The sequence below is a fragment of the Bos indicus genome, chromosome 17 (assembly GCF_029378745.1).
Source record: "Bos indicus isolate NIAB-ARS_2022 breed Sahiwal x Tharparkar chromosome 17, NIAB-ARS_B.indTharparkar_mat_pri_1.0, whole genome shotgun sequence".
Classification (NCBI taxonomy): Eukaryota; Metazoa; Chordata; class Mammalia; order Artiodactyla; family Bovidae; genus Bos; species Bos indicus.
Window position 1 is genome coordinate 50,889,575 of NC_091776.1, and position 26,486 is coordinate 50,916,060.

At 50.0% G+C, this 26,486-nt stretch overlaps 1 protein-coding gene and 1 non-coding gene across 3 annotated transcripts in view; one reads left to right on the forward strand and one right to left on the reverse strand.

Annotated features, from left to right (window-relative positions):
• Positions 1–3,410: 3,410 nt before the first annotated feature.
• DHX37 (DEAH-box helicase 37) overlaps positions 3,411–26,486 on the forward strand; it is a 30,753-nt gene continuing 7,677 nt past the window's right edge. The window contains exons 1-16 of one of the 2 annotated variants that reach the window (XR_011561141.1): positions 3,411–3,628; positions 6,652–6,821; positions 9,785–9,897; positions 11,189–11,531; positions 14,441–14,589; positions 15,431–15,523; positions 16,703–16,799; positions 17,682–17,795; positions 20,597–20,698; positions 20,884–20,998; positions 21,603–21,698; positions 21,903–21,985; positions 22,814–22,961; positions 23,395–23,471; positions 23,797–24,029; positions 25,836–25,947. Coding sequence is in view for 1 of the 2 variants with exons in the window: in XM_019977903.2 (XP_019833462.2) it covers positions 3,523–3,628; positions 6,652–6,821; positions 9,785–9,897; positions 11,189–11,531; positions 14,441–14,589; positions 15,431–15,523; positions 16,703–16,799; positions 17,682–17,795; positions 20,597–20,698; positions 20,884–20,998; positions 21,603–21,698; positions 21,903–21,985; positions 22,814–22,961; positions 23,395–23,471; positions 23,797–24,029; positions 25,836–25,947 (2,151 nt within the window). In the remaining variant the exon portion in view is untranslated. The remainder of the gene's footprint in view (positions 3,629–6,651; positions 6,822–9,784; positions 9,898–11,188; positions 11,532–14,440; positions 14,590–15,430; positions 15,524–16,702; positions 16,800–17,681; positions 17,796–20,596; positions 20,699–20,883; positions 20,999–21,602; positions 21,699–21,902; positions 21,986–22,813; positions 22,962–23,394; positions 23,472–23,796; positions 24,030–25,835; positions 25,948–26,486) is intronic. The other variant, XM_019977903.2, reaches the window with a different exon arrangement.
• TRNAR-UCU (transfer RNA arginine (anticodon UCU)) lies at positions 20,235–20,307 on the reverse strand. The gene has a single exon. It is a non-coding gene; the product is annotated as a tRNA-Arg (tRNA).

The window sequence follows — 26,486 nt, forward strand, 5'->3', positions numbered from 1 at the left end:
CCGCCCCGCGCGCAAAGGCGCGACGGCCCTGCCTACGCCTTGCCCCGCCCCCGGACGCGGGACCTGCGGACGACCTGGCGGGAGCGCGGGACAACTGGCAGGTTACCGATCTCCCCGCCGCCCTCCCCACCCAAGCCCTCTGTGACCTGGGGCCTTTAAATCTTTCCTTTAAAAAAAACCAGAACTTTATCTTAAACTTTTCTATAAAAAGCAACTCAAGATTATAGAGGTGAAACAGCCCCAACAGGAACAATGACTACCATTGATCGGGAAATATGAATTATATATATTTTGCATATCGTTGAATTTATAACACCCAATAATTGGCCACTTTTGCCGATGGCAGGGGCACCAGCTTACTCATTCATTCTGAAGTGTTTAAAAGAAAAGCGTTTAAGCACTCGCTCCTGCCCTTCTTGAACGAACTCTATTTCAGACTCAGAAAATGGTTGAGAACGGGAAGTTCTTTTTAGGAAATCCAGGTAGTAAATGAAAAGGGAGTGAGAGAGATTAGAAAATAAGTTTGCACTCCTTAATGAAATGATGGATCCAGGCCATGATCATCAACAGACTGAAACCCAAAGGTGACATGTTGGTGGAGAACTTGAAAATGGAGGGGCCTGGACCCACCAGTCTTGGTGGTAGAAGTACCAAAGCCACCTGTGTGATGGATTCTTCCCAAAACATTTTGGACCCTAACTTGATGTGACCTCCACATCTAACTCACAGTTTACAGGAAATATGGGGGATGGAAGCAGAAAAATTAGAAACAGCAGAAGCTAAAGTCAGAATGTGGAACGTTCAACAGGATAAACAACCTTAGTTTCTTCAATAAGTAAATGATATAAAAATAAAACTTAACTTTTGTCAACCCAGAGTGAAAAGTTATCTTTTTAAATATTTACTTTATTCATTTATTTGGCTGCACCAGGTCTTCATTGTGGCAGGCAGGATCTTTCAACTGCAGCATGCGAACTCTGACTTGCAGCATTTGAGATCTATTTCTCTGACCAGGAATCAAACCCAGGTCCCTTTGCATTGGAGGTATGAAGTCTTAGCCACTAGACCACCAGGGAAGTCCCTGTATCTTGTTTTGAACTTACATTTTTCTAGATTTCTGGTGAGGTTTTCATATATTCACTGGTGTATATTTCATCATCATAAAAAATATATTGTATTTAAAGTAAACTTTTTAAAATGAAGTACAGTATACAAGACACCCTAGTGGTTCAGGTGGTAAAGAATCTGCCTGCAATTCAGAACTAGGGTTCGATCCCTGGGTTGGGAAGATCCCCTGGAGAAGGGAATGGCTACCCACTCCAGCACTCTTGCCTGGAGAATCCCATGGACAGAGGAGTCCAGTGGGCTACAGTCCATGGGGTGGTGAAGAGTTAGACACAACTGAGTGGCATACAAGCAGAAAATACTCAGTCATAGGTGCTTCTCTATGAATTTAAACAACATACAAGGTGACCAGTACCCAGGTCAAGAAAAGGAACATTATCAGTTTTGCCAAAAGGCTCCCTTTGCCCTCTCCTGTTCACTACACCCCCTCCAAAATTTAGGGGATTCATTTTGCCTGTTTTTGAACTTCTGTGAATTGGATCATAAAATATGATCTTTTGTGGTTGGCTTCTTTTGTTCAACATTATATTTATGAGATCCCTGCCGTTGTGTATTTTCCTTTTACTTTATAGAATGTTCTTTATATCTTCTGGAGGTAATCCTTTGGTATATAATATTTTAGAAGAAAATATAAGAGAATGTACTATTACCTACCTAATAATAACTTTATTTACTTAAATAAGTACATTTAAAGAAACTGTAGACTGCTATTATCCTAAGCAATAAAATCCATGAAAATACAAGTTTGATTTGCTCATTTTAACTCCCCCCCCCAATCCTTTTTAATTAATTAAAAGAATGTTCATATGTATGCTATCAAAATCCTTTCATGCTCCACCTGTGTGTTTGTGGGATTTGTTTTTGCTTTTCTGAAGAAGAAGGGAGCTTGTCCAGATTAATCACAGTTATCATTCATTCTTACCTTCAACAACTGTTACTTACCTACTTGGCAGCCAGCTGCTGTCCTGGGTTATTCAAATGCTTTTCCTGGGGCAATGACTTTAATTCTTGAAAATAACTTTATCCTCTCTAAAATTCTAAAATAACTTCTAGCGCCTTCACTTTTTTTTGATGATATAATTTATTTAGCCTTAACCATTTATGCTTTTAATAGAAAAAAATGGAGACACAAGTTCAGTTCACTCAGTCATGTCTGACTCTTCATGACCCCATGGACTGCATCACGCCAGTCCTCTCTGTCCATCACAAATTCCCGAAGCTTGCTCAAACTCATGTCCATTGAGTCGGTGATTCCATCCAACCATCTCATCCTCTGGCATCCCCTTCTCCTCCTGTCTTCAGTCTTTCTCAGCATCAGGGTCTTTTTCAATGTGTCAATTCTTCGCATCAGGTGGCCAAAGTATTGGAGCTTGAGCTTCAGTATCAGTCCTTCCAATGAATATTCAGGACTGATTTCCTTTAGGATTGACTGGTTTGATCTCCTTGCAGTCCAAGGGATTCTCAAGAGTCTTCTCCTTTCGGCACTCAGCTTTCTTTATGGTCCAACTCTCACATCCATACATGACTACTGGAAAAACCATAGCTTTGACTATATGGACCTCTGTCGGCAAAGTAATGTCTCTGCTTTTTAATATGCTGCCTAGGCTGGTCATAACTTTTCTTCTAAGAAGCAAGCATCTTTTAATTTCATGACTGCAGTCATCATCTGCAGTGATTTTGGAGCCCAAGAAAATAAAGTCTGTCATTGTTTCCACTGTTTCCCCATCTATTTGCCATGAAGTGATGGGATTGGATGCCATAATCTTAGTTTTTTGAATGTTGAGTTAGTGAAGACACAGTATAGCTGTTCTGTTCACAAAATAATTACAGAATTCAGAAAATACAATATTTCCGAGTGCAATGCAGAAAATTTGATGTGGTCATGAAAATGCAAAGTTGTCTAATTGATGCCTTCTTTTACTTTTTCTGTCTTTGTAATGAAAATATTTAACGCCTTTTTTACTACACAAATAATGTTGCTTGTAAGAATATCAGAAAGTACAGATAAGCCAAAAAAAGAGGGAAGAAGACTGTATTAGGAGTAGGTTATATTTTTAAAGCCGACAAAACACTCTCATTCCCAAATTAATATTAGTAGATAATTCAGTTTAGTGGATACATTCCTGCAAACAGCCCTGGGCTGAAACAGAAGACTCTTGGGCACCTCAGGCCCCGCCCCTCCCTAACTTGGCCCCGCCTCGCTCCGCCCCCAGCGGCCTTGGTTTTTAAGGTGACCCCGCCTCTAGCCCCGCCCGCAGGAGATCTGTTAGTACCAGCTCTCGCGAGAGCGTAGCCCGGAAGTTTTCCGTCCTGAACCTTGGTGGGGGCCCACGTGAGTTGGGCTTAGAAGTGCTAGGGTCTTGCTACCCTACCTTCAGGAGCAGGAGTTCGGGCGCCATGGGGAAGCTGCGCCGGAGGTACAACATCAAGGGGCGCCAGCAGACGGCCCCCGGCACCTCTAAAGGCCCTCCCGAGCCGCCCCCCGTGCGGCTGGAACTGGAGGGTAAGAAGGCCCTGGACAGGGGCTGGGTTTCGGGTGAGAGACCAACCAGGGCCTTGAGGCCAGGGCTGGCTAGTGGGGCTGAAGGACGCCCGGACTATGTCCTGCGTCTGCGACTTCGGAACGATCCCGGAGAGAGGCCTCCCACCTCAGATGATCCAAAGAAAGGGGGAATGGTGACAGTTTTCTTTTTAACTGAGTTTGGAACAATACCTGGAGTTTCTTTCCAGTGTGGTCGTGGTATAGCAACGTGGGGAATTTGGACAAGAAAATAAGGTAATTCCATTCCTTTTGATGGCATCAATTATATCCTCCCTACCAGCGACTTTTAAGTTTGTATTTTTCAGCCCAGATCTGTCTGTTTAGCTCTAGGCTGCTTGACATTTCTGCTAAGACCCCTCCGTTTTGTTAGGGAAGACTGGTGTGCCAGTCTAGGAGAGTAACAGAAGATGAGATTAAGGCGGAAAAAAATCCCTGTCGTGCACAGTTTATATGCTTTTGGGAAGAGACAAGTAAAGAAAAACACAGAATATATAGAATATTTTGCATACACATTCATACTAAACAGATAAAGTACAAGAGGTGTTTGGTGAGTTGCAGAGTTTTGTGCGGTAGAGGGGGAAGACCCCATTGAGAAAGCATTGGATCCTTAAGACCTGAGGGCCATCAGAATGGCTGAGTGGAGATGAAATATTAAGTGGGGCCAGGATGGGTAGGACCTGGTGGGTCATGGTGAGGACAGTGAACCTGCAGGGTTTAGAGCAGAGGAGGAACAAGGCATGGGCTTAGGTTTTAACAGCATAACTCTGGTGCTGTGTTGAGGAAGAGCAGTAGAGGGCAAAGAATCAGGGCGATTGGATAGGAGGCTGCCGAGTACAGTCAGTAGGGCAGAAGTTGATGCTTGGTCCGGGGCGGCAGCAGCCGAGGGTGTGAGAGGTGGTTGAATTCAAGATGTATTTGGAAGATGGAGCTAATAGGATTTGCTGGCTGACTGTGCACAAGAACAAAGGAGATGTCAAGAATGAATCCCAGGTGTGGGGTCCAGTGGCTGGCAGCTGGAGAAGGCGGGGAGGGGCCAGCTTGGGAAGAGGCCAGGAGCTTGGTTTTGGATATGTGTGTTTTGGGGGCCCTGTTATATATCCAAGTAGAGGGATAGTCAGGCAGCTGTTGACTCAGATGCTTAGAAGAGGCAAGTCCAGGGGAGATAGCAGTTTGGAATCATCACTGTGTATAGATGATATTTATTTAAGTCTGAAGACTGGACCAGCTCTCACTGAGCAGTGAGTTTAGCCCAGTGAGGTGGGAGGAGCCCCTTGGGAGTGTGGTTGTCCAGGGACCATGAAGAAGACCCACCATTTGTGTCATGTTGCTGTGGGGTCAGGGAGGGAGAGAAGGACCCCTGGATGTAACACCAGGGAGGCCATCAGTGGCCTTGATGGGTCCGGTTTCGCAGGAGAGTTGAGGATGAAGTTATTGAGTGAGTTCAGTTGTCTTGCTGGCCCTTGAAATTGAACACACTCCAAAGTTAAACTCATCCGGCTGCTTGTATAGGATCCCCGAAGCTCAAGCTGATTTAGGCATGAGGGAAGAGTGAGCCTAGATTCTGGAGCTGGAGGGAGAGAGAACCAGGCCCGATGGGGAAGCCTACTTCACTTCACCCACTAACCAGCCTCCTCTTCCACACTCTCCTCTTGGACCCTGAAGGAAGTGAAGTTATGGGAAAGATTGTCAAGGTGGGAATCTGGAATCTGAATTCCCTCCTCAGAAGTTGCAGGGATTGGCTGGGAGTTGAAGTAACTCACCTGACATCTCCGTGCCTTAATTTTCTCAGCTGTCACATGGATCCAGCAGTTACATACTTGTTCATGGGGGTGGTAGTTGGGGAGAATATATTTGTAACTGAGAATGCTTTGAAAAGTAAAGACAGGCTGTGTCTTTACTGACTTGTCCTGTGATGGGCACTGTTCGTTCTAACAGCAGTGACAGCTCAGGAGGTGAGATAGACTGACAGTGAAGTGAATGCAGAGGAGCCTGAGGTCTTTTAGACCCAAAGATTTGGGAAAAGTTTCTCACCCTAGAACAAGACATCTCCATTTATCCTTGAGACTTTTAGGGGCCAGAGGGACCTTATAAGATTATAAAGCAGCTTGCCTTCTGCAAAGAGCCTTCTCTGATCACTGATCCAATGTTGTTACCCTCTTTCTTATTTTTATTTTTAACATGTCCCCCCTTTTTCCTTCCTATGGCACATTGGTTCTCAAATGTTTTCCTCTAAGGACATTTTTTTAACATTCTTAAACGTTGAAGACCCCAAAGTGCTTTTGTTAGTGTGAGTTCTATCGAAATTTATCATAGTAGAAATTAAAACAGAGATGTAGGGGTTTGGGGTTTTTTTTGTTTTTGACTGATTTTTGGCTTCAGTGGATCTTTACTGTAGCACAGGGGCTCTCTTGTTGCGGCACATGGGCTCAGCAGCTGTAGCATGCGAGCTTAGTTGTGAGGGGGGTTTTAGTTCCTCAACCAGGAATGGATTTGCACCCCTTGTGGTGAAAGCATGGTGTCTTAACCACTGGGCCACCAGGGAATTCCCAAAAACGCCGACATTTAAAAATAAATATAACACAAGCTCAGTACTTAGTTCACTGTACACCCAGAAGAGAGTATCTTTTAGAGTTATTGTAAAAGTGGTTTTGATCTCACAGACTCTCTGAAAGCAGGACCCTACGGGAGGAACGCACTGGTGTAGTTTATTCCCTCCTTGCTCTACCTCCTTCTGTCTTCCCAAAACACAAGGGTGGAGGTACCCGACTCATGGCGGAGGCTGGCCTGTGGCAGGTGCTGGATGGACAGTGTGGTGAAGGTGTGGCGGCCCTACATCCCCATTCCTGTGCAGGTGCTTGGATGGCTCACACAGAGGGCAGAAGGGCCCCCCAGAGGAAAACAGCATTAAGATAGCATCTTGAGACCCTAGGCATCCTCGCTCTCTAGCCTCCAGGGCTGTGGGTCAGGCGAGCATATCTTTTCAGATAAGGACACGTTGAAAGGAGTCGATGCAAGCAACGCTCTTGTCCTTCCCGGGAAGAAGAAGAAAAAGACCAAAGCCCCTCCCCTGTCCAAGAAGGAGAAGAAGCCGCTGACCAAGAAAGAACGGAAAATACTGCAGAGAATCTTAGACCAGAAGAAGAAGAAGAGCCAGGTATGCGTTCTGCGTCTGTACTCAGCCCTTCAGACTGGCAAGGGATGGGGATGGAAGGGCTCTGTGTCCCCTGACATGATCTCTTCAATAGGACCATCAGATAGAACTTTCTGGAATGAAGGACAAGTTCTTTGTCTGCAGCATCCAATATGGTGGTCACCAGCCATGTGTGGCTGTTGAGTACTTGAGATGTGGCCAGTCAGACTGAGAGATTGATTTTTTTTTTTTTTTTAATGTATTTATTTGGCTGCACCCAGTCTTAGTTGCAGAATGCGGGATCTTTAGTTGCAGCATGTGGGATCTAGTTCCCTGACCAGGGATCGAACCCAGGCCCCCTGCATTGGGAGCATGTCCAGCCACTGGACCACCAGGGAAGTTGCAGAGGAATTGAATTTTTAATGTGATTTGGTTTTAATTAATTTAAATGCAAATAGCCACATATAACTAATGCCCCTTGTGGGACACGCAGAATCAGAACCTTCCAGCCCTCGAAGGAGGACATGCTTCTGGGGTGTCTGTCGGTCTGGAATGGGTTCAGGTTTGTAGAGACCGTGTTTGTTGAACCAGGAGTCAGTCGATCAACGTGCTCACTGTTTATTCTCCACCCCACATTCATTTTGTTTATTTTTTAAACTTTATCCTAGAGAGTTTTGACCTTTTTTACTTAATATTTTTTTAAGGAGAATATTTTATATTGAGAAATTCTAGCATATATAAAAGTAGAGACATTAGGGTCACGAGCTCCCATGTACCTACCAGTCACCAACTTCAACAGTTGTCAAGCCCATGGTCAACCTCAATCATCTCCACGGCCAGTCAGTTTCCTACCCCATAGATCAGAGCCCAGGCAGCCTCAGTCTGTACTGTTTCTTTGGCTATCCTGACAAATGACCACCAGCTGGGTATCTTAAACAACAGAAATGGGTTCTCTTGCTGATCTAGAAGCCAGAAGTCTGAAATCAAAGGGTGGGCAGGGCTGTGCTCCTTCTGAAGGTTACAGGGGAGGGCAGTACCTGGCTTCTTCCAAACCCTGGTGGCTCCAGGTTTCCTTGGCTTGTGGCCACATCACTGCATTCTCTGCCTGCATCTTCACATGGGCTGCTCCCCTGTGTGTCTCTCCTCTGTGTATCTCTGATAAGGACACTTGTCTTTGAATTTAGGACTCACCTGGTTAATCCAGTGTCTCATCTTGAGATCCTTAATTACCCTTAACTTGAATAAGATCCCATCCTGGGACACGGGCTTCCCAGGTGGCGCTAGTGGTAAAGAACACGCCTGCCAGTGCAGGAAACATAAGAGACTTGCGTGTGATCTCTGAGTTCAGAAGATCCCCTGGAGCAGTGCATGGCAACCCACTCCAGTATTCTTGCCTGGAGAATCTCCACGGACAGAAGAGCCTAGCAGGCTTCAGTCCATGGGATCGCAAAGAGTAGGACATGAATGAAGCAACTTAGCATGCACTGGGACATGGATGTATGTTTTTGAAGGGCCACCATTCAACCCATTATGTAGCATTGTATCCCTGAATATTTCAGTTTGCATCTCTAAAATAAAAGACCATTTCCAATAACTGCAGTGCCTTTAACACGTCCAGATTTTTTTAAAACACCATCAAATAGCCAGTAAATAGTCAAACTTTGCACCATTTCATTGCGCTGTCCACCCCATCTCTTGTCTTTCCCCCTTATCATTTGTTGCAGAGATTGGTTTGTTTGTCTCAAAGACTTTCCCATGGTCTGGATTAAATTTTTTTATCTCTGTAATTTAAAAAGTATTCTTCCACTGTCCAGTTTCCTATAAATTGGTATTCGGGTCCGGGGCAGTGACTCAACAGAGACAGTTTTGCCCCCACTGAGACCATTTGGCCAAGTCTGGAGACTTTTGGAGTTGTAACGATTTGGAGGATGCTACTAGCATTTTGCAGGGTAGAGGCCTGGGATGCTATTAAATAGCCTGCAGTGCCCAGAACATCAAAAAATTATCTGACTCTAAATGCTAGTGTGTGGAGACCAAGAAACTTGATCTAAAGGCTTCAGGAGACTGCCTCCTAACAGTCTTTTGAAATTGGAGTATAATTGCTTTCTAATGCTGTGTTAGTTTCTGCTGTATAACAGCGTGAATCAGTTATACGTATACATATATCCCCTCCCTCCTGAGCCTCTCTCCCATCCCTCCTTAGTCTTTCTGACAGGGTGACCACACAGGGTGCCGTGACCACCAGGGGACACACAGGCCTGCCATTAGCAGCTCTGCCATTAGCAGCTCTGACATCAGTCCCTGGAGCTCTTCATCCAGGGGAGGACTCACTGTCCGTGAGTGTGTGCTGTTTTTAATCCTGCGAGCATCTTTGCTTGCTGTTTTGTATGTTGTTTTTTCTTTTCTCAATTAGGAAATTTGTGCACGCGTGTATATATGTGTGTGCACGTGTGTATATATGTGTGTGTACATATATACACAAATATGAGCACATATTAAAGTATCTGTATAATTTCAAGAATAGTGAAACAAATACTTGTGACTCGTTCACCCAGAGGAAGGAAGCCAACTGGGCCCACGTTTCACTGCTTTATTCCAGATAGCGTGGGGACTACTTGCCATCACACAAAGAGCTATTCCTCCCTTGTAGTAACTGCCGGGGAGTCTTACATTATACAGATGGGCCCTATTTTATTTATTCCATCTCCCTTTGATGGGCATCTGGCTAGTCGATAATCTCTCATGACACACCATGGGGCAAAGAGAACCTTGTTTATCCAACCACAGACTCTGTAAGGGGACGAGAAGCCCAAGCTCACATGTCTGTCAATGTTAAGAACACTGTGATGCCAGGCAATTGAAGTTCAGCCTTTGGTTTAAAAAAGACTGTGGGTGTTAGAGATGCTGTAAATTTATTTAGAGTCTCAACTTCCCTTCTAAAGAGGCTCATGATGCCAAATGTATAACACACTCGTTTCCTTCCCCAGCGAGCTGAGATGCTACAGAAATTGAGTGAAGTCCAGGTTTCAGAAGCTGAGATGAGACTCTTCTACACCACGTCCAAGCTGGGCACTGGAGAACGCATGTACCACACCAAAGAGTAAGTCACCAGGTTCCTCTCGGAAGCCCGTTCCTCCCTCCAGGGCTCCCAGGGCGGGGGAATGTCTTGGGAGTCATGGGGTCTTCTGGAGTTATGAGAAAATACATTTGTAATGACCCATGTGCTAAAATACGTCCAACGGGTAGAGACCTCACATGCCGCTTAATATGCTGGTATCTTTTGCCCACGTGTGGGTCTTCTAGAGCTTCAGTAACCAGGCACCACAAACCAGGTACCTTAACACAAGAGGAATTTATTCTCGTGGCTCTGACGGCCAGAAGTCCAAAGTCAAAGTGTCAGTGGGGTTGTTTCCTGCCAGAGGCCGGAGAATCTGTTCCATTCTGTCCCCCAGCTTCTGGTGGTGCCAGCAGTCCTGGGTGCTCCGCAGCCCATGTCACCCCAGTCTGTGTGCCACTGCGGTGTCCTCCGTGTGTCTCTCTGAGTCTTCCATGGCTTTCTTCTGTCTGGGTCTGGGTCCCTGTTTTCTCCTCTTATAAGGACACCAGGCACTGGATTTAGGGCCCACCCTAACTCAGTTTGACCTCATCTTCATGACATCTGCAAACACCCCGTTTGCACATAAGATCACATTTTGAGTATCTGGGTGGCCACGAATTTGGGGAAGACAGATACTTCCACAGTCAATATTTAAGAATTAGGAGATTTCATGTTAAAATCCTTGGTTCCCCTTCCTGCCCTAGTCTTGACCCGTTGAAGGATGTGGCCACACCAGCTGGCATTCCCACAGGGCAGCTTGCCGTAGGTGGGGCCCATGTGTTCCCTCAGCTCAGGCCCCTGCTCCCTGCTCTCTCACACTTGGCCCACTGTGTTCATTTCCAGTACCGTCCCATAAGACTTGTGGCACATTTAATGACTGTTTGTTGAATGCAAACTGCATCTCAGGCTCTCCTCTGGGCCCTAGAAATAGAGCAGTACACAAAAATAAAGTTTCTTCCCATAAGGAGCTTACGTTCTGATAGTGGGGAGATGGGCAGTAGTTAGATAAATAGTAGAAAGAGCTTTTTGCTCAGTAGAAAAGAACAGGGCGAAGAGGATGGAGGCGGTGGGAGAGGTGATTGAGGCTGCAGTCAGGGGAAGTCTTCCTGAGAGGCGACCTTTGAGTCAAGTGAGGGAGAAGCTGCCTGCAGGGACCATGGACAGCGGGTACAAAGGCCTTGAGGCAGGAAGGGGCGTGGCTCCTGAGTCCTGCCTCTGATGAGCCTTCAGCAACCCAGAGCTGCCTCAGGTTGGCTGGCCCATCCTAGAGCCTGATTTTGTGCCTTCCCTGCAGGAAACCGGATGATGTGGCAGCCCAGGGTTCAGAGAAGATCAGCAGCCTCAGTGGAGCCCACCGGAAGCGCCGCCGCCAGGAGGCAGAAGAGGAGTCTGAATCCTCAGTGGACTCTGAACCCGAGGAGGCCCCAACAGACAATCGGTCAGAGGCCAGTGCAGGGTCGGCCCCAGCACACGTGCCTCCAGCTCCATCTGGGGCCAGGGGCCAGAACCCAGTGCCCAGCGGCCCAGCTGAGACTCCTGCCCCTCCAGCAGCTACTCCCACGGCAGCCTCTGCCCTGGTCAGGCCCCCATCGAAGCCCGCAGTCTTCATCCCCGTGAACCGCTCCCCCGAAATGCAGGTTGGTCGCTCCAGTGTTTGATGGAGAGCTTAGGGGATCAGGTCAGTACAGTGAGGGGCTGTGGGTGCAGCGAGAAGGCATCTCGGGATCTGAGCAGGTTGCCTCGCCTTCTGTGTCTAGGTTTCATCATCTGGAAAAGGGGGATAGCTGTACCTGCCTTGTCAGGCTGATGAATGAGTACCTGGCATGTGGTGGGGCTCTTGAGATGGGTGTCAGCTGCCTTTCTCATCTTCTGGTCACTGTCCCCTGCAGCCTCTGACCACGGGTCCTGGCCCAAGTGTCCACTCTTCGGGACAAGAGCTTAGGCTATGGAGTCAGTTGGCCTGGAACGGAGTGCTGATCCCTCCACTGCCCAGCTCGTTCCTGGGCCCCGTTTTCTTGATGTGTGGAATGGGAGTACCTGTCTACTCACAAGGGTTCCACCTCTCTGCACTTGGTTTCCTTGTCTGGTAAAGTGACTGTCTTATTGGGTTGTCACAACAACAAGATTAAGGGACAGGAAGCTCAAGGCCCATGGAAGAATAGAATAGAAAATATTAGTACATTGTTCCAATTAAGAATAAGTCATTTAATGAGACTGCTTTGAGGTTGGTGATGCCTCAGGGTTTGGCCCATTGTAGATGGTGGTTACTCCGTCCACCCGCCAGCCCAGGAAGTAGAGCAGTCTACAGCCTCTGGAGCTTTCAGTCCAGCAGACGAGACCAAGATGGACAACACAGTGTCACACAAGGGGAGGGACAAGAGCCACGGAGGGGAAGATCGGGTACCATGAAGGGGCAGTGCAGGAGTACATAGGCTCGATAGGGAAAGTATCTTCTGGGATAAGAGCTCGGTGACCAGCTGAGAACAGGGGGGCCATCCCATACTGAGAACTGCGTGAGCAAAGGCCCTGAGGCAAGAGGGCGCATGGGTCTCAGAGCAGCAGTTTCAAACCACAGATTAGATTGTGGAAACGTGGGCTGTGACCAGCTTTTTTTTTTTAATGGAAAAGAATAGAAAATATTAGTCACTGTTCCATACGAAAAGTAGTAGTTTACTGAGAGGGCTTCCCAGGTGGTGCTAGTGGTAAAGAACCCACCTGCCAGTGCAGGAAACGTAAAAGACGCAGGTTTGATCCCTGGATCGGAGAGATCCCCTGGAGGAAGGCACAGCAACCCACTCCAGTATTCTTGCCTGGAGAATCCCTGGACAGAGGAGCCTGGTGGGCTACAATCCATAGGGTCGCAAAGAATTGGACACAACTGAAGCAACTTAACATACACAGTTTAATGAGATTGCAATTCCAGTCACAGGTACATTTGTGTGCTTATATACATTAGGTAGTTAGAATAGGAAAAAGGAGTCCAGAATGGCGGTAGCAAAAAGACAAGGAAGGGAAAAGCCCATGAAAATAGAACAAAGGAAGGTCCGAGGACCAGAGTGAAGACCTCAGGTAAAACAAACGGCACTTCTGGCTAGCCCAGTTTACATAGGGCAGGCCCAGGGGGAGGAGGAAAAAACATATAAAAAGAAGAGCCAAAATTGGGCCGGGGGCCTCTCTTCTCTCCTTGTCTTTTGGGTTGCATGCCCTCACGCCTTGAAGATGTATTTTTCTTTACTTTCTGAATAAAACTGAGCTGTAACACTGGTCCATCCAAGGGCTTTTGACCCTGGTCCATCCAAGGGCTTCAAATTTTTGCTGGAATAAGACAGAATTGAGGAAATTACAAATTCCCTGGACACATATAAAGAATTAGGGTGGGCTCACTGCTATAACAGACCTTGAAGTGCCACTGGCTTCACGCCACAAAGGTTTCCTTGTAGGTGATGTCAGAGCCTGATGCTACCCACTGGCAAGTGGGGGGTATGGGATTCTGGTCCACACACTGATTCAGCGACCCAGGCTCCACCGTCCAGCGTCCCTGGTGCCCCCCGGGGTTCCTCCCTTGGCCTTTCACTGTGGTTTTTCCACAAGTGTATTACTGAGGCTAGGTTTGTAAGTGGCCTTGTATCATATATGTTTTCCTGCACTTTGTTTTTTTGTTAATCAGCATTATGTTCCTGGGATTTACTTATTTGGGAAGATGTATGTCACTGAGGTCTGTTTGGTTTGGTTTCGGTTTTGAAACTGCTATAGAGTATTCCTCTGCTTGAATAGAGCTCGGTTTAAGTAGTCATCTCCGGCTGGACATTTGAAATATTCTTGCTTTTTACTCCCATCTTCTCTGCTGCTTTACATTTTCTTGTCCTTTTCTCGTCATCACAGATACAAAACTTTGGGGGACAGGGTTTGCAAACTGGAGGTCACAGCCATCATGGGGTCATGAGATGGACAGTGCTGCTTTTTTTAACCAATAGAATAGAAGTAGAGAACAGAATTTTTAAAATTAGGCATGCTTCACACATAATCAGAGCAAGCAGGGTTTCACAAAACCCCTCCCTCACTATGGAATACTTGTGTGTGCATGTATGTGTGTGCATGTGCATACACTCATGTGTGAGTACCTAGCAGAATCACACCTAGGATGTGATGCTGTGTCTCACATCCTGAATTTTGGTAAAATTAGCAGCCAGTTGTTTGCTGAATTGACTCTTCCATAAGTGTGAACTACCCCCAGCAGCAGCGGAGGGTTCTTGTGCCGCACAGGGGCTTCTCTGCACCAGGCTGACCCTTTGGATGCCGGGTGTGACATTCCAAAGGACCCAACCCATGTCTCTGGGCCCCCTCCCCAGCCGTCAAGGCTTCCATCCTCCAGAGTGGCCCTCCTGTTCCCCCTTGACTGGGTGCCAGCTGCTGCCTTTGTAGGAACCACATCACCTGTATAGTCTTGCTTTGAGCAAAGACCCCTCATCCCGTCTGCCCTTCTGCAGCAGCTGCAACCCCCCTCTACCCCTCATTCCCTGAGTTCTGACTTCCTCTCTCTCACCAGGAAGAGCGGCTGAAGCTCCCGATTCTCTCTGAAGAACAAGTGATCATGGAGGCAGTGGCTGAGCACCCTATCGTCATCATATGTGGTGAGACCGGCAGCGGGAAGACCACCCAGGTGCCGCAGTTTCTCTACGAAGCAGGCTACAGCAGGTGAGGGCTGGCCACAGGGTCCCCCGCAGGTCTCTCAGCTGACAGTGGACGTGGTTCCCCAAAGTTGTTAGGAGCACGGGCTCCTGGAGATCTGATTCCAGTTCTGTGGTTGACATGCTGTATGACTTGGGGCAAGCTCCTTAACCTCTCTGGGCCTCAGTTGCCTCAGCTGTGAGATGGGGGCTCATCATTGCCAGCTACTTCATAGGGTTGTTATGTAGATGAAATGACTGGATTTGTGTAAAACACTTAGATCAGTTCCTAGTGAGAGCGGCGGTGTGTCGTCTCCTGTTAGCCCTTTTGACCCGTGTATGTTGAGGTCCCCAAGACCGCCCCCAAGTCAGCAATTTTCTTGGAAGACTCCAGGTCCTACAGTGAAGGACACAATGTTCCATCAGCAAAGGAGGAAGGCACGTGGGGTGAAGTCTGGGGGAACCAGGCGCAGCCTCCCAGAGCCCTCTCCTGGGCGGTCACACAGGACGTGCTTCATTCCCCCAGCAACGAGTTGTGATAACACGTATGAGTGTCCTTTACCAGGATGCCTGTAGACACTCAGCACCCAGGGTTCTTCGTTGGGGGTTGGTCACGTGGGTACTCTCTGCCTGGTACCTGCCAAATTCTAGACTCCCTGAAGGAAAGCAGTTGTCAGCATGAACCATGTAGTTTGTACAGACGGTCCAGGCCCAGGGAGCCCCTCTTATCCATCAGGGAGAGGTGGGAGCCCCCCTGAAATCCAGGATCCCAGACACCAGCCAGGGACATTTGTAGGGACAGCAGCCTCGGGCCTGCTGGGTCAGCTCCTTCCTGCCTGAAATTCAGCCCTGTGTTCTCCCCCTCACAGCGACAACAGCATCATTGGCGTCACGGAGCCCCGCCGAGTGGCTGCCGTGGCCATGTCCCAGCGGGTAGCCAAGGAGATGAATCTGTCGCCACGGTGAGTGCTCTGCTTCTTGGAGGAGGGTTGAAGGTGGCCCTCCAGACCCACCGAGCTGAGCCGTGACACACGCCCTCGTTCACCCTGGAGGCTGTTCACAGATGTCCGTATCTTTCCTATGCCATTTCACTGCATATCTTTAAATTTATAGTATACACAAAGCTGCCCCCACTTTCTTTCATCCTCTTTATTTAACTCGTTAGTGTTAAGTTTCCAACCACATGCCACAGTGGAAAGACTAGTATAACGAGCCCCCAGGTACCCGAGACCCGGTTTCAGGAATTGTCACCTCGTGACCAGCTCTGTTTCATCTGTGCCCCATGCTCTCCCTCAGTTCTTGGGGAGCAAGTTTCAGATGTCTTATCATCTCAGCCTCAGTATTTCATCGTGTAGGTCTGAAAGATCAAGACTGTTTTGGGGATTTTTGTTTGTTTTTGGCTGCCCCTCGTAGCTTGGGGATCTTAGTTTCCCAACTGAGGACTGAACCTGGGCCCCTGCAGTGGAAGCTCGGAGTCCTAAACACTGGACCACCAGGGTGCCTAGTTGCTCAGTCTTGTCTGACTCTTTGCGACCCCATGGACTATAGCCCACCAGTCTCCTCTGTCCATGGGGATTCTCCAGGCAAGAATACTGGAATGGGTTGCCATGCACTCCTCCAGGGGATCTTCCCAACCCAGGGACTGAACCCGGGTCTCCTGCATTGCAGGTGGACTCTTTACCGTCTGAGCCACCAGGGAAGCCCTAGGACCACCAGGAAATTCCCTGTAACTTTTTTTTTTAAAGACAACTATAAACATAATTGTAGTACTGTAACCATCACTAAAAAGTATGTCCTAACTCCTGAGTGTGTTCCTTCTGTGTTCCCATTTCCTGGATTGCCTCCTAAAAAGTGTTTAGAGTTGATTGTTTACATCAGGCTCCAGCCAAGATCTGTGTGCATGTGTGATTAATATGCTCTGGACTTGTCTGTGAGTTCCCCTCACCCCTCACACTGGAGGCCAGGGTCCTAGAGAGGGAGGCAGAGTGGCTCAGTGTCTGGGCCTTAGTAGGTGAGCTGGTGGGCCCTACCCTTAGCCGCCTGCCTAGAGGGACCAGGCCTGCTCTGCTGGTCTCCTTGGAGTAGCCACCACCCCAAGCAGCCGCAGCTCTAGGGGACTGATCCGTAGCTTGTGCCTGCAGGGTCGTCTCCTACCAGATCCGATATGAAGGAAACGTGACCGAAGAGACCAGAATCAAGTTCATGACTGATGGTGTCTTGCTCAAGGAAATCCAGAAGGTTGGTTGCTTTTCTCATGTCACAGAGCAAGGCTGCTAAGCGTAAGGGTGGGAAGATAGGATGTCACCCAGGGTGTGAGCAGCCAGCGTGACAAATTTTGGCAAAGCACTGCATTTACTGTTGTGTTGCTGTGTCACCTTGAATAAGTTACTTAACCTCTCTGGGCCTTGGTTTCTTGATCTGCAAGCTGGTACTTTCCTCCTAATTGCTTTAAATCATGTGAAGCATGAAGGCACTTTAGCAGAACACCTAATAGGTGTTCATTACATGTGAGCTTGTATGTTTGTTGCAGTTTGGTTCACAGACTTTATGCATTAGCCAAAAGCACACTACTACCCACTGGCTGGCTGAGGTTCCCCTGGGCAGGGGTCTCTGGGGAGGGCAGAGGTGACTCCTGCCTCCTCTGCCTCGAGGCCAGCCAAGATCACTGTGAAGGCGGCTGTGAGTGTGTTTTGGGGTCTGATGGCCCCTGTCTGTGTGGCGTGTGCTGCCCTGGTCCCCGCCCAACATCCCCTGGTCCCTGTTTCCTGCCTGCCTCCCCACCACCCGCATTGGTAGCTCGGCTCTAATAGATCACAGCTGCCTTTTCTCTAGCAGTTTCTCTGCCAGGCCCCAGGCTCTGTGTTGTCTGCTTTACAAACAGTAATTGTCATCGAAACTTCTCCATGACCTCTTGAGATGGGTCCTCTTGTCCCATTTTACAGATGAAGAAGTAGGCCTGGGGTCATAGGCGACGACCTCCTGCAGGCCAAGTGCTCTTGAATCCGTGCCAGCTACCAAAGGGGTTCATTGAGTGGGTGCTTTGGGAGGCACACTCATCCTGGGGTGCTCCAGCCCAGGTGGCCGTCCTCATCCCTGGACCTCCTCCCCACTCCTCCCTAGGACTTCCTGCTGCTGAAGTACAAGGTGGTGATCATCGACGAGGCCCACGAGAGGAGCGTGTACACTGACATCCTCATCGGCCTCCTGTCCCGCATTGTGTGTCTCCGGGAGAAGGTAGGCGGGAGGTGCCGGGGGACCCCGAGGCCCACTCAGCCCACCCCCATCCACACCCGGACTGCTGCTGTGAGAGGGTCTCCTAGAACAGCCTCCTCCAGGCCAGGAGCCGGGGCTCTGGGTCTTGGTGTAAACAGATTCCAACCCTAGGTTCAGCCTCCTCGTCATCTGTTACTTTTCCCTCTGTCAGAGCAAGAGGCTCAAGCAAAGAGTTCACGGTGGGCCAGGCGACACTGTGGGCTTCCCGGCTGGCTGAGTGGTAAAGAACCCACTTGCCAATGCAGGAGATGCAGGTTTGATCCCTGGGTCAGGATGATCCTTTGGAGAAGGAAATGGCAACCCACTCCAGTATTCAATGGACAGAGGAGCCTGGCGGGCTATAGTCCATGGGGCTACAAAGAGTTGGACATGATTGAGCATGCATGCACTTAGCCAGACCCCACTGCATCTGGCTTTAAGACACCAGCCAGGTCTTTGAAATCCACAGAACTGGTGGGGCCAGCCACCAAGCCCATATACTCCATGTGCTGTGAGACACCCTGCGCCCGGCTTGGGGTCAACTTTTCCCTCCACCTGCCCCCTCCCTCGATTGGGCAGGGATGGTCGTCAAAGGGATGCTGTGCTAGGATGGGGTGCCATGGAACAGTTCCCGCCAGTCCCACTGAGAAGTTGATGCTTTTTCATACCCCCTTCTTAGAAGTGCAGAACCTTTGTCATCAGACATCAGTTCTGTGTGTGCTGTGTGCAGGGCTGTCAGTGAACAAGACAGAAGTTCCTGCCCTCATGGGGTTTCCATTTTAGTGAAGGCAATTGGCAGTAAGCCACTCAGAAGCCTGTGAATTCCCGGTGGACAAAACCAGGAAGAGAGAGCAAAATCAGGCAGAAGGTAGAGGGTTGGTAGTGTGATGAGACTCTCAGAGAGTGTGGCCTTTGAGTGGGGGGGTTGGAGGAAGGGAAGGAATGAGAAGCAGCTGCTGAGAGGAGGAGATTCTAAATGTCAAGAAAAGCAGGCACAAAGGCCCTGGGGCAGGTGTAGGGCTTGTGTCGGGTTTTCATTTTGGGGTTTTTTTTGTTAACTTTATGTAATTGATGCATTTAATGTGTACAATTCAGTGGGTTTTAGCATATTCAGAGTTATATGCCATCACTGCAGTCAACTTTAAAATATTTTCATCACCCTGAAAAGAAACCTGTTAGCTATCTCCATGGTCCTCCCCCACTCTCCCATCTCAAGGTATCCATAGTCTATTTCCCATCTCTGTGGATTTATCTATTCCATATGTTTCACATAAATGAAATCACACAATATGCGTGTTTTTTTAAAAACTTTATTTATTTGGCTCACCAGGTCACAGTTGTGGCATGCAAGATCTCTGCTCTTGGTTGCAGTGTGCAGCGTCCAGTTCCCTGATCAGGGTCCAAACCCAGACCCCTGCATTGGGAGCACAGAGCCTTGGCCACTGGACCACCAGGGCGGTCCCAGCGCGTGGCCTTCTGTGGTTGGCTTCTTTCACTTGGCACATTTTCAGAGTTTATCCCCATTGTCGCGTATGTCAGTGCTTCATTCCTTTTTATGGCCGAATCATCATCCATTGTGTGGCTGGACCACATTTCACATACCCATTCATCTACTGTTGGAGACTTGGGCTCTTCCCACTTTCCATCTCTCGTGAATGTCTGTCCAAGGGCCGTTTTCTTTCTCTTGGGCCTGTCCCAGGAGCAGGGTTGCCAGGTCCCACAGGGGCTCCTCATGTAATCATCTGAGCCGCTCCAGACTGGCTTCTGCAGTGGTCACGCCTCCCGTGTTCTCGCCCACGATGTACAGGCTGCCTTCCACATCCTCACCCACACTTGACATTTTGCATGTTTTTAGTCCTCAGCCATTCTAGCAGCATCTCACTGTGGTCTTGATTTGTGCATTGAGGATGGTCAGGCAGCTGAGGGTGGCAGAGCAGAGCGAGTGAGGTGGGAAGAACAGGAGACGCATGGGGTCATAGAGGTGCATGTGCTGGGGCCACACAGAAGAGGTTGTGTTGGGGAGGAGGCAGAACCTTTGGTCTACACTGTGCCTCTCACCTTGGCTTTTGTTTACCAAAGACACTGAACTTCCAGGGTTTGCAGTTTACAAGCTTCAGAAGACAGCTTCCACAGGCTTGAGAGCAGAGCCCACCACGGGGGGCACAGCAGGTGCTGCTGAGGAGGCTGAAAACCAGGCACACCCACTGCACCCATCCCTGAGTCAGGCTGCACCTCCTTGTCCATTTTGGGGACAGACAGACAGTCATGATGTCGGGCGGGGGCTGACAGCAGCCATACCCACTGTTCCCGTGTGTGGGGTGGACCCCAAGCTAAGCCCTCCTGTCTCGCCTAACGTCATCAGAGCTTACTCGGGAATCTTTTTTTTTAAGCCTTTGTTTTTTCCCATGACACACTGCTTAGTTCCCCGACCAGGGATTGAACCCCGGTCCTCAGCAGTAGAAGTGCTGAGTCCTAACCACTGGACCACCAGGGAAGTCCCTCAGGGGGGATCTTAAGGGCTCCTTTAACAGGCCACTACCATCCACTTCAACTTTTTCTTGGATCTTTGGCATCCAGAAGAGGGGCTGAGGAGCAGGTTTGTGGGGCTGGAGATGAGACCAGGCGGGCAGAAGTCTCCCCCGACCCTGCCGTCAGTTTTCCTGGCCCCAGGTGGCCGTGGGTCCCCAGTCTCTTGTTCCCCAGAGGGCAGAAGTCTCCCCTGACCCTGCCATCAGTGTTCCTGGCCCCGGGTGGCCATGGGTCCCCGGTCTCTCGTTCCCCAGAGGCACCTGCCGCTGAAGCTGCTCATCATGTCGGCCACGCTGCGAGTGGAGGACTTCACCCAGAACCAGCGGCTCTTCACCCAGCCACCCCCGGTCATCAAGGTACCATCCAGGCCAGGGTCTCAGGGCTGCCGGGGGGAGGAGGGCCCCTCTGTCAGCCACAGCAGAGCTTGGGATTGCCTGAGGGTTGGGATGGTAGCAGCCTTCATGGTCAGAGTTCAGGGAAGGGGGAGGGCTCAGGCCTGGCTCAGGTCATCCCCCACCCCTGACCCCATGCCTCCCGGTAGGTCGAGTCCCGGCAGTTCCCGGTGACAGTGCATTTCAACAAGCGGACGCCACTGGAAGACTACAGCGGGGAGTGCTTCCGGAAGGTCTGCAAGATCCATCGCATGCTGCCCGCAGGTGAGACCCTGGTGGGCTGGGGCGGGGGGTCCTCCCCTTCCAGACCCAGGGGTGCAGGCAGTGGGGGCTCGGGGTAGCACTTGGCCTCTCTGTACCACAGTGTCTGCAATGGTCCCAGGGCACTCACCGCACCTGCCCTGCCTTGTTCTGCCCCAAGGATTGCAAGGCTTCAGGGACTAACCAGACAGTGGGGCTGTGAGTGCCTTTTGTCCCCACAGACACAGAGCAAGTGGACAGGTGTGTTTCACCTGAGTGTCCCTCCTGACCCCCACCCTCACAGTTCTCGCCACATCCCCATGACACATACTCTGATAGTTCCATTTATCCATTTACCAGGTGATGGATACTTGGGTTGCGCCCACTTCCTGGGAGTAGACCTGCTTTCCCAGTGCTCATGTCCAGGAATTCAATGCCTGTTTCCATGGTATAGGTTTAGCTCCTTGTCCCAGCTCATCCTGTTGCTCGTGTGGGCCTCTGCAGCCTTGATTTGACCAGCACTTCCTTGCGCCCCAGCTCTCAGATGAGGGCCTGGCACATGGTCATCACCAAGGCCACGTCTGCCACGTGAACAAGCGGGTCACGGCGGGTCTGGTTCTCCCTGCAGGCGGCATCCTGGTGTTCCTCACGGGGCAGGCGGAGGTGCACGCGCTGTGCCGCAGGCTGAGAAGAGCCTTCCCCCTCACCAGACACAGGCCCCCAGGTAACCCCAAGTGCAAGCCCATCACCCAAGAGGCTGGGGGCAGGCGGCCTGGCCTTCGGAGCCTCCCTAAAGGAGCCAGTCCCTTGCTTGCCCTCCCTTCCCCGTGAATGGTGATCAGTGACCCTGGACAGTGAATGATGGATCCTGCTTACCTGGCATGAGCCTGGAGATATCTTTCTTCCTAATTGGTTCATCTTTTCCCAGAAAAGGACGATCAAAGAGATTCAGTAGAAGAAACAAGGAGGTTTAAGAAGTCACGGGCACGGGCGAAGAAGGCCCAGGCCATGGTACGTAGAGGCCAGAAAAGGCAGCCCAGACTCTGAAGCTGCCTTGTCCGCGTGGTAGGCACCAGCCCTGTGCACCTGCACAGATGTAAAGTTAATTAAAACCACATAAGGGCGTTCCCTGGTGATTCAGTGGTTTGGATTCAGTATTTTAACTACTGAGAGCCTGGGTTCAGTCCCTGGTCAGGAAGCTAAGATCCTGCAAGCCACACAGCATAGCCAGAAGAAAACCCAAATAAAATTAAGATTCAATTCCTTGGTCATTTTAGATACTTTTCAGGTGTCCAGTGGGCCCCCAGGGCTGCTGGTGACCTTGTTGGGCAGCAGGGATCTAGAACCTTCTTGCTGAAGAGAGAGTGGTTGGCTGGTGCCGCTTCAGGGCCTGGAGGGTGGGCTGGGATTTCACATTCCAGGCTCCCTATGCTGGGGGCTGGGAGGAAGCTTCTGGAAGGCCCAGCCCTGGGGCCTTGAGCAGGGCCTGCAGAAATGCCCAGGGTGGGTGGGACAGAGAAAGCGGCCCTTGGGGTTTGCTGGAGAGCTGGGGGTGGGCGAGCCGGGCACTGGGGACTTTCACCCCAGGGCATTTGCAAGACTTCACTATTGCTTCTACACCGTGCTAGGCAGTGGTCTCAGGGCTTCACGTGTGTTAGCTCTGCGTCCTCAGGGCAGCCCTGCAAGCAGTCCTGTGACCACCCCTGACTCCCAGATGACACTGAGGCAGGGGTAGCACGTGACCAGCCTGGGGTCATGTGGCCTCGGACTCTGCTCGTGACACCAGTGTCCACGTAGGGCCACCTGCAGCCCTCCATGCCGACGTCTTGTTTACCATAGACCCTGCCGCAGATCAGCTTGGACAGTTACTCGGTGCTGCCAGCGGGCGAAGGCGATGAGGATAGGGAGGCAGAAATGGACGACGAGGAGGAGGAGGCCCTGGGCTCTGACCTGGACCTGGACTTAGGGGACCACGGAGCGGATGGAGGTGGGACCTGGCAGGGACTCGGCTGGTTCCTGCTGCACGGGCTGGGGTCGAGCGAGGAATCCTCCCTGGGCACGACCCGCAGGGGAGCTGGGGTTTCTGCCTGCTCCACCCTTTGCTGTCTCCTGAGCTCCTGAAACCACGGAGCACAGAGGAGGCCTTCAAATATCTCTTGTGCTGGTTGTCATGGGGGCGACGCTCCCAGGCTCGGCTTTGCAGGCAGTGGGGGGTTAGAGAGGCTGAGATCAAGCCCTTGGGGATCCCCATGCAGGACTAGGGGCTTTTCCGAGGAGAGACTGCAGTGTGCCCACCCTCTCTGCCAGTGCCCGGGGTTGAGCCCTGGCAGTGGAGCTGCAGGGGAGCCTCTCTGGCAGAGCAGGCAGGGGTGCCAGGAGCTAGGGGCACAAGATACAGCCGACCTCTGCTGCCCCTGCAGGTGAGCAGCCCGATGCCTCTCTCCCCCTTCACGTGCTCCCTCTGTACTCGCTGCTGGCCCCGGAGAAGCAGGCGCAGGTAACCGGGTGGGCCCTGGAATGGATGCCCAGCAGGGGTTCCTAGGATGTTGAGATGGGGGCGGGTCAGGCCCTGGGTCACCTCCCCATCAGCTGTTAGATCAACACTCCAGGCTTTTGAAAGGGTCTTGGGGTCTCCTACTTGGAGAGCATGCCCACGTTCAGTTTGGGAGCAGTGGCTGTAGGCAAGGAGAGAACCTATCAACCTCGTCACCTCCGGGCCCTGCCCTGCCTGCTGACTTCCTCTGACCTCAGTCCCATGATTTCTTCCCTGACTGGCGAGACGGTGATCAGTTTTCTTGCTGCCACCCTCCCGTCCATCCTAGGTCTTCCAACCTCCCCCAGAGGGGACACGGCTGTGTGTCGTGGCCACCAACGTAGCCGAGACGTCCCTGACCATCCCGGGCATCAAGTACGTGGTAGACTGTGGAAAGGTCAAGAAGCGGCACTACGACCGTGTCACTGGCGTGTCCTCCTTCTGCGTCACCTGGGTCTCCCAGGCCTCAGCTGATCAGCGGGCGGGCCGCGCGGGCCGGACAGAGCCTGGCCACTGCTACAGGTGGGGCTCCCTGGGGTCCCCCAGTGTCCTTGGGCTACTGTGCACTGGTCACCCACCCTCGTCCGGGGAAAGGGGGTCCCATGTCCCACTGGAGACTGTCCTTCCTTGGGGTCCACACACCCTTTCCTGTTGGCTTTCAGGCACTTCATTATTCATTATTCTGCTACTGATAGCAGGCCCTGTGTTTATTAGCACCTTTGTTTTTATTTTATTAATAGCTTTATTGACATCAGATTCCCATAGCATAAAGCTCACCATTTTGAAATGTGCAGTTCTGTGGATTTTAATATATTCAGAGTTGTACAACCATCACCACTATTTTCTTTTTAAAAAAATGTATTTTTACTTATTTATTTTGCTGTTCCGGGTCTTCGTTGTGGCGTGTCGGATGTAGTTCCCTGACCAGAGAGTGAACCTGGGCCCCCTGTACTGGGCGTGTGGAGCCTTAGGCACTGCACCACCAGAGAAGTCCCACTACTGTTCATTTTCACATATTCTCATCACTGCAAAAGAAACCCAATACCCAGTAATCAGTTTCTCCCCACACCTCCCTACCATCCCCACCCCCCAGGATCTGGCAGCCACTCTCTCCTTCCTGCCTGTATGGATCTGATCATTCCGGACATTTTCTGTAAAGGAAATCAGACGGTATGTCACCTTTTGTATGTGACTTCTTTCACCCCACATCATGTTTTCAAGGTTCATCCACGGCCTGTGTTAGTGCTTCGTTGCTTTTAATGGCAGAACAACATTCTGTTGCACGTTGGATGGACCACATTTCCCATGTCTGTTCATCAGCTGATAGACACTTGGATTGCATCCACATTTTGGCCCTTGTGAATTGTGCCGCTGTGAACACTCATGTACAAGTATTTGAATGTCTGTTTCCATGTCTCTCGGGTAAATACCTAGGGAGTAGAATCTCACAGTTATGTGGTGATGCTGACATTTTGAGGAACACGCCAGACTGTTTCTGCAGCAGGCACCCCATTTTATATTCCCACCAGCAGTGTGTGAAGGTTCTAATTTCTCCACGTCTCTCCAATGCTTGCTATTTTCCACTTCATGAAAATGAAAGTACAAGGTGGTATCTCGCGGTGGTCTTGGTTTCCATTTCTCTAATGACAGTGAGCATCTTTTCACATGCTTATAGGCCATTTGTACATGTTGTTTATTTTTCAGTCCTGTCTATCTTTTGATTGGTGAGTTGTAAGTATTCCCTGATGATCCTGATGTTAGATCCTTGTCAGAGGTATCATTGGCAGATAATTTTCTCCCAGTTTATGTGCTGGTTTTTTTTTTTCCCAATAACTAACTTCACACCATTCTTTTCAACCTTGCTTTAAATTACAAAAAAAAAAAAAGAAAGAAAATTGAGAAACTATTCAAAGAAAAGTAGTAAGAAATAAAGTAGTTGAGTGCCATGTGCCAGGCACAGTTCTAAACACTCTGTGTGACACCTAAAGTATCTTCACTGGGGACTTCCCTAGTGGTTCAGTGGTAAGACACCACACTCCCAGTGCAGGGACCGCAGGTTCGATCCCTGGTCAGGGAACTAGGATCCCACATGTTGCACGCCTCAGCCAAATAAATAAATAATAATTTTAAATAATAAAGTATCTTTCCCAGTCTCGATGGGGTAGCTGCTGTGTTAGCCCATCTCACAGGTAAGGCAAGTGAGGCAGGAAGAGGGTAAATACCTTGCCTAGTAAGGTGGTGGAGTCAAGATTCAATCCCAGGTAGTTTGGCTGAGTCTCTTTTTTTACTTCATTTTTTTTTAAATCTCTGATGCTTCCCTCTGCTCAGACTCTACTCATCTGCGGTTTTCGGTGACTTTGAGAAGTACCCCCCTCCTGAAATCACCCGGAGGCCGGTGGAGGATTTGATCCTTCAGATGAAAGCTCTCAACATCGAAAAGGTCAGTTGTAGCCACAGCCCTGCCCTCGCGCCACTGACCTGCCATTGTCCCAGGGTTCAGGCTGGTGTTCTTGGGCAGCCTGAGCCCCCTCATGGGCTGTTCCTCTTTCCTGGGCTGTTCCCCATTCCCTGTGGCCCTGAGAGCTGAGCCTTGTGGTGCTCACCCAGCCCCTCCCTGGTGGTCTCTTGTGAGACCCCCACCTTCCCAGTACTGTGCCTTCTAAGGAGAGGGCGGTCAGTGACCTTGCGGCTCAAGGGATGTTCTGCCCACTTGGTCCTCTAAGGGAAGGGTCACTCGCCTCTCCCCTGCTCCCAGAGGGGTGGTGTAGGCAGAGAAACCCCCTCCACATCAGCTGTCACTCTCAAGCCTTCCTCCCTTAAGCCCCTGGCAACCATGAGTCTACTTTTTAATCTCTGTGGAATTTACATTTTGGACATTTCATAAAAATAGAATCCTTTGATACTTATTCTTTCTTATCTGACTTCTTTCAGTCAACGTTGTGGATTTTTGTTTGTTTGTTTTAGCCAATTTAAAATTCG